Raw genomic sequence first — 7,005 nt, 5'->3', positions numbered from 1 at the left:
TTGGAAGTTATAAGTATCTTCTAATAGCTTTTAGAAATTTTAGAATACAATCATCATATGTAACCATTAATCATGATAAATTTTATATAAATCTCATTTATTAAATTTATCCATTGCATGAAATAAAATCAGCTCGTTCAGAGCTATTTCCTTGGTTGGCGGAAAGGGTGTATGGGTCGGCACAAATGGGCAAATTTATATTGAAATTTTAGCTGAATAGAAACAATCAGGTGCACGTACGCTAATTGTGTACATGAGTTTTTAAGGCAAGATCTCGATTCAATCATCAAGAATCAATGCATATGTTAATATACACAGCATCACCATCTGATGAGAAAACAACTAAAAAATTATCTCTTGCCCTCCCAACTGCCCATAAACTATGCAGCTAACATCAATAATGTTTCTCTATCCCTTTGCCTGTCGTAGAAATATACATTCAAGTCTGGATGATTGCGAGAACAAAAGCATTAAGGTGCACATAATAAGTCTACAAATTATCTCAAAGAAGATGCTCAGCCTCTCTTACTCAAAAAATCAAGCTACAAAAACATCAAAACTATGATAATTTAAATGTTTTTGCACAATTAATATCAGAATAAAACATGGATGTCAGGACAATAACAAGAGTTGATATGAAGGCTGCAACAAAAGTAATGACAGACACAATACCAGTATGTATCTTAGTACCAGAAGGAATTCTCCACACAACAGCACTAGTTTTGGTTTCAACACTGTCACTGCTCGGTGCAAATAAGCAGCTTTGATTGTTTAAGTTTCCTTCCATGCAGCACCGTACAAATAAATCTGGTGTGCCAAATTCCACCATTGAATAACCACTTTCACCTAGGGGCTGCAACAAAATGGAATATTTCTATGCAGTTATTCAGTTGAAGCAAAAATAAAAGAAAGCATTATTCCAGAGAATAACAAAAATCTCCCCCATGATTTCAAGAATTACATGCAAGTCCAAGTAAAATTTTCCATTAATCAAGACTAATGCGGTGTTTGGATTCATGATTTTGGTTTATAAAATTTAGAATTTCAATATTAAATATCAAAATTTAGAATTAAAATTCATATAATAATAATAATAATAATAATAATAATAATAATAAGGCAGTTGATTGGATTTGCAATGATAGTTCATGATGTAAATATTACTTTCAGTTATTGTTTTCATTCCCTTGATTGTAGGAGGGTGATCCTAGTTGTTCATTGTTCCTTGTCTTTAGGAGATGGTTATCTCCTCTTTTGTATTCAAGTGCAGCACATTAATAAAAGAAGTATCACAAAATATAAACAAGTTCTCCCTAATGAGCTTGTACATTTGCAAAAATAGGTCGCAAAAAGAAATTCACGTTCCAACCTTCACCTTCGTGCCCAGATTATTCATTTCATTGTCCCATAACTCGTTCCATATCCAAGGACGATAACAAACTCTCTCCCTCTCTCTCTTTAGGGAAACCAAAACCTAAGCAAGAGAAAAGGCTTCCATGAAAGATCCTAATATGCAGAGTAGACGATGCTGGACCTTCTACTAGAGATTTTAGGTCTAGATATTTTAGGAAGAAATTTAAGAAATTTAATTAAGTAGTCCTATTTATTTATTTAGGAGTTTGAGTTGATTTAGCATTCATAATTAGCATTAGTTTCATATTTTCTTTTTTGGGACATTATAAATTAAAAACATGTCATCTATGTTTTTTGATAGAGCTTATTATTATTGACAACTGAGAATTAATCAAATTTGAAAGATTATTTCTTTTCCCCTTTTGAGTGTTCTTGGTTCTACATCCAAGATGATGTTTTTACTTACTTGATACCGTGCATGCAATGGGAGGTCTATGCTGATTTCCAGTTCATTTGTCTGTCCAAAAAAGATATTGGGATTGACATTCATGTGAATCTCAACAACAGACCGATTGGAAGCAACAGAAGGCAATTCCAAATTTTTATCTCCGAAAACAGCTACATCAGTAAAAACTGCAATAAGGATTTAACACAAATTAAACTTGGTAAGGAAAAATAATGCAATGAGACCAAATTTGAGAATATGAAAGGTGAATGAGAAAAGGATTTTATTACCACGCCTCTGCAGAAGGTGTTGGAGTTCAAATGGGTCAGCAAAGACTCCAGAGGGAAGTCTCTCTACAACGATAACCTTACAAAAGTGAGTGGGTAGCTGATTTATTGATTCTGGCTGGAAGTTAAGTCTGATCATTGAATACAGATGACGATGAGAACCTTCACCAGTCAAAAGGCGATTGGGAACTGATAGTCTTAAAAAAGCATTCAGATTATCTGGCAGCAATTCACATGAGTGGGGAAGTTCATCTACTAAGAAATCTTGAAATTTTGATTCGACGAAGCTCTCATATTTTTCAAAATAAGATTTCACAATGTATTTCTTGAAACTACAAAAACTACTAATATTTAAGTTGTTGGACTCAGAGTTTGGCTCACACCTAGCCACCTGAAAAATGAAAGATTGCAAAATATTGAAACGTGTTTCTACAGATGGAGAAATCCACATTTAGATATAGGACGCCCATTTAAATTTTAATGTTAATTATAGGGCATCCTCAAAATGGGGAACCCCAAACAAGCTTGTTGGGCATATACTGTTTTGAGTACAATTTATGTATGTAATTAATATGATCAGTCAATTAAAGAATTACAGAGATCAAATGTATAAAAAAAATATAAAATAAAATAAAATAATTTCAGAAGGTTTTAATTGTCTTTGTGATTGTGAGGCAAGCCTAACTACAAGCATGTTGCCAATGGTACTTTGGTATAACGTTTTAGGAGTCGTACACATTTAGTATAAATCTTTAACAGCATCACCAATTTCCTAGAAATATTAGCATATATGACTAAATTGGAGGTATGGAAAAAACATCACAAGAAAGACTTCACTCATCTATCCAGAATTAGGGGTGTGCATTATTTGGTTCAAACCGAATAAACCGAACAGAACCGCCTTAATTCGGTAATTTGGTTCAGTTTTTAATATAATTCAGTTCGGTTTGGTTTTATATTACAAAAATTTCGGTTATTTCTATTCCGTTTGGTTCGATTTTAAAGAAAAAAAATCGATTAAACCGAACCGAACCGAATCGAACCAAATAAGTTTATTGATTTTTGAATTGATTTATTTTTATGGAGAATTTATGAATTATATATAATTTTATACATATAAATTGTTTAATTTCATTGATTAATGGTTATTAACTTCAAACCAAGGTCAAAATTAGATCAAATAACTTGAAAATTAAGTCTAAATTAAAAAATAATCACAAATCAAAACCGATTAATTTGAACCGAACAGAATCAAAATAGAGCAGTTCGGTTTGATTCGGTTTTTCATCCATTTTGGTTCTGTTCATTTCTAAAATATGTAATTCGATTTTTATGATTTGATTTGGTTCGGTTCGGTTCGATTTGAACCAAATGCTCACCCCTATCCAGAATAGTTGAATTGTTTCATGTTTATTATAACTTTCAGAGGAAAGGCAAGTTCAAATAATATCTATTACATTGTAAATGAGAACAGAAACAGTGAATCACCTTGCTTCCAACAATTCTTGTAATCGACTTCACATTGCATATTACGAGGAAAAACACACTAAAGCTGAGATAATAGAGAAATCCAAGACATGCCAAAAGTAGATAATTCCTCAATGAAATAAAGAATAGACAGCACTAACACCATATAATTTTGTTTCCTCTTATCTTTGTTTGTTCTCTCTATCCCCTCGCCATAGAAATGGCTTCATGGCTTCATCTAGCCAATTGGCTTGAGAAAGACATTAAATTTAACCCTGATGAAGTTGACATAAGCTACATTATTAATTGATGTCTCCTAAAGCGTGAAAATTCTAGGCAAAAAAACCATTTCTAAGCCCCTAAACTTCCTGTGTTGTATATCAAATCTCTTTTTTTTTCAATCGTGTGCTATTGAGCCCACAGATTTTCTAATTTAAGGGCATTGATGACTTGTTTATAAACATAATATGTGTATATATATATATATATATATATATATATATTTGTTAATGGAGAATTAAAAAAAAATAAAAATAAAATAAAAACCCTTAAACAATGCTTTTCCGCTACAGAATTTTTGAGGTTAGAAAAGGAAAAAATCTATTTCCAAAACTATGGAATGCTTGAATTCTTTCTATCGAGAAGTGCAATTTTTTAAGAAGTAGTGAAATTTTCAAAACTTTTCTAAGCTGTCAACAAATTATTTATAATTTTACATCATTTTTTTTATTTTTGCCATTGCACAAGTCATCATAATCCCTAAAACTAAAATTTTTTTGTGTCCTCAATTGCACACAGTTGAAAGATAGCAATTCAATAGACAAATCTCAAAAAGTTTAGAGCCTTGAAAATGGAATTTTCCAAAATTCTATATTTCTCTCCAGCAAATGGTTCAAAAAATTCACTAACGTAAAATTGCATTATAGCCAGTCCTTTAATAGGAAACCCATGATGGGTGTGACAATTTGCAATCAAAGAAACTAACATCACGGTATTGGTATCTCACAAGTTTCACCTATGTCTAGATAACTTGTCTGGATAACAACTGTCATGCAATAGATAATATTAGTAAGGCATATATATATTGAGAATAAGTTTTGTATATGCCTTGCTAATATTATCTATTACATGACAGTTATATATATATATATATATATATATATATATATATATATATATATAATTCCAAGGACATTAAATATAATAGCAAATGCAGCTATAAATGCACAAGTAATAAATATTCTCAATGACAAAACTTATCAATTTAAGAAACTTCAGGGCATGAGCAATGTTTAAACCAACCTCACTTGAAGGTGAAGAACCATGCATACAAAAGCCAAAGCCAATGCCAACAAATAATATCAACAGGATTCCCACCTTCTGACAAGTGTGAAATTGAATGCCCTGCTGAGTTTCCATAAGTAACTGAAGAACAGAGTAGTAAATGCAAAAAGACTTGTATAATTATCCTGGAGAATTCTGACACAAGAAAAAGCAAGGGGCTATTTACTTGTGGAAAAAAAATTTTCCATTTTCCAATTTCATTTTTCTTTTATATTAGGAAAATTACTACTCCACAGAAAAGTTATAGAAAACATAATATAAATTTAGAAAACTATTTCTACAATCTGAAAATTGGCAAATATGTTTGCTTAATGAAATTGGAAAACTGAAGAAAAGGAGAGATGGTGGTGGCATTTTGGGGGTGAGTTAGGCCTGGCCCATTTTCTTAAGAAAAACAAAGAACTGACATTGCAAAAATAAATTTGAAACTGAACATGGATAACATCCGAAACTGGACAGAGTCCATGCACTTTCAATTGAGCAATATATCAAGCTCAAGTAATAATAGAAACTGAAATCACCTGATAGCCTGAAAATAAAAAAAGCAGCAGCAAGAAGCTTGAAAATTTGGAGTCAACAACCTTAAACACAAGTAAAGCAGCAGCAAGGGCAGTTGCGGCCTCAGAATTTCATTTCTCCTTACAATTCAATGAGGCTGCTGGTATGAAGCAGACTTAATTACAGGTGAAAGTATCCAGGCTCAATATGCAGGTGCAGCATTTTGGAATTTTGTTAACCAACAAAAAGCTAAAACTCCAATTCAGAAAATCTTAGTGTGGATTTCTGAATTTGACTGAAATATTGCACTGCATATGTAAATTCACATACAGAAAAAGAAAGAATCAGAAAACAACTCAAAGAATGAAATCAATAAAATAATAAACGATCTTTTATAAACATTAATTTGACCTCTAATTCTACCATTTCAGCCGATTTTAATAATTTTGTCCAATTTTTATTTTAATTTGTGATTAAAAATTACTAATCATAGCAGGGGGTAAGATTGAGGTATACACTTGGTTACAGCAGTTTTACTGATCCATGCATATCCATGGAGGTGGATTTCATCTCTCTCCAAGGGGTTTGATGAGATTAAATTAGAGAATAATCAATTTCTTGTTAATCCCAATTCAATCAGACGAAAATGCTTCTAATTATTTATTGAACAATGACGCTTTATAAATGTGGTTAATTATTTAATTAATTAAGAAAAAAATAAAGTAAAATTAAGAAAGAAAAGCATAAAATACCTACGGGTATGAGAGATTTATCAGCACAAGAAATCGGAGTGGTGCATGACTTCCTCTAAATCCTCATCACTGCACATCAAATCAATATCCCTTAATTCTAAAATATCATATAATTTCATCAAATCAAATACTTAAACAGAAAATCTTCAACTAGTGAAGGCGTGAAGTAATGTATCTGAAAAAAACCAAACTTACCGACGCCCAGCAGCAGCAGACGGCAGTCAAGGGCTCTAGGTGCTTCTTAACGAGATAGAGAACAGACGCGGCCAAGAGGATAGAGGCAAAAGGAGTAAACGAAGAAGAAGAATGGGTATGAGGCAGAGAAAGCGAAGTGTGGAAGTATGGAAGAGAAAATGAGGGACGAGGGCAGTGCAAGGCTGAGAAAACGAAGGAAATGGGGACTGATTGAAGGGCATCGTTTTTATTGATATTCGGTTCAACCGAAAATTTTTCTCAATCAAATGAACTGAAATTTTTAAAATTTATAAACAGAACCGAATCAAAATTACAAAAAGCTGAATTAAATTTTCAAATTAATGGCCTGTTTGATATTTGTAACTGCTATAGAAAAATCATTGCTTTTTTATACACATTAGGTAGTATTAACAAATAATTTAAAATTAAATTTAATAAATTTTAATTATAAAAATATTAAAATAATAAAATATTTTTTTATTTAAAAAAGTAATTTTTAACCTTTAAATGCAAAAATCGACTTAGAATAAAAAATTTATTTTAAAATTAAATTTTAATCACTCTTTAAGCTAGTTAAGGATCAGCTTAGAATTAAAAAATTTGTCATTATTGTACGGTTAGCTCAATTAAGGCAAATTTAACTAGAATCGAGTCCTCAATCTAT

At 31.4% G+C, this 7,005-nt stretch overlaps 1 protein-coding gene and 1 non-coding gene across 5 annotated transcripts; both read right to left on the bottom strand.

The window, feature by feature from the left end:
- Nucleotides 1-343: 343 nt before the first annotated feature.
- Nucleotides 344-6,596, bottom strand: LOC110639723 (uncharacterized). Of its 4 annotated transcripts, XM_058137795.1 has the most exons (7): nucleotides 6,342-6,590; nucleotides 6,147-6,215; nucleotides 5,418-5,702; nucleotides 4,855-4,932; nucleotides 2,089-2,476; nucleotides 1,820-1,986; nucleotides 344-853 (listed from the first exon to the last, which is right to left on the bottom strand). In XM_058137795.1, the coding sequence occupies exons 4-7, from the start codon at nucleotides 4,879-4,881 to the stop codon at nucleotides 560-562; spliced, it is 876 nt and encodes a 291-aa protein (XP_057993778.1). In that variant the 5' UTR covers nucleotides 4,882-4,932; nucleotides 5,418-5,702; nucleotides 6,147-6,215; nucleotides 6,342-6,590; the 3' UTR covers nucleotides 344-559. The 4 variants fall into 4 exon arrangements, with proteins under 4 accessions (XP_057993778.1, XP_057993777.1, XP_021646479.2 ...); XM_058137794.1 differs by having other exon boundaries at nucleotides 2,092-2,476; nucleotides 4,855-5,702; nucleotides 6,342-6,596; XM_021790787.2 differs by having other exon boundaries at nucleotides 4,855-5,702; nucleotides 6,342-6,592.
- On the bottom strand, nucleotides 6,134-6,221 carry LOC131175212 (small nucleolar RNA Z221/R21b). Its single transcript, XR_009145375.1, has one exon. It is a non-coding gene; the product is annotated as a small nucleolar RNA Z221/R21b (small nucleolar RNA).
- Nucleotides 6,597-7,005: the final 409 nt, after the last annotated feature.

This window comes from Hevea brasiliensis, chromosome 16 (genome assembly GCF_030052815.1).
Source record: "Hevea brasiliensis isolate MT/VB/25A 57/8 chromosome 16, ASM3005281v1, whole genome shotgun sequence".
In the NCBI taxonomy this organism is placed as follows: domain Eukaryota; kingdom Viridiplantae; phylum Streptophyta; class Magnoliopsida; order Malpighiales; family Euphorbiaceae; genus Hevea; species Hevea brasiliensis.
Note: the sequence above shows the minus strand (reverse complement) of the source record. Positions and strands in the feature narration are given on the sequence as shown.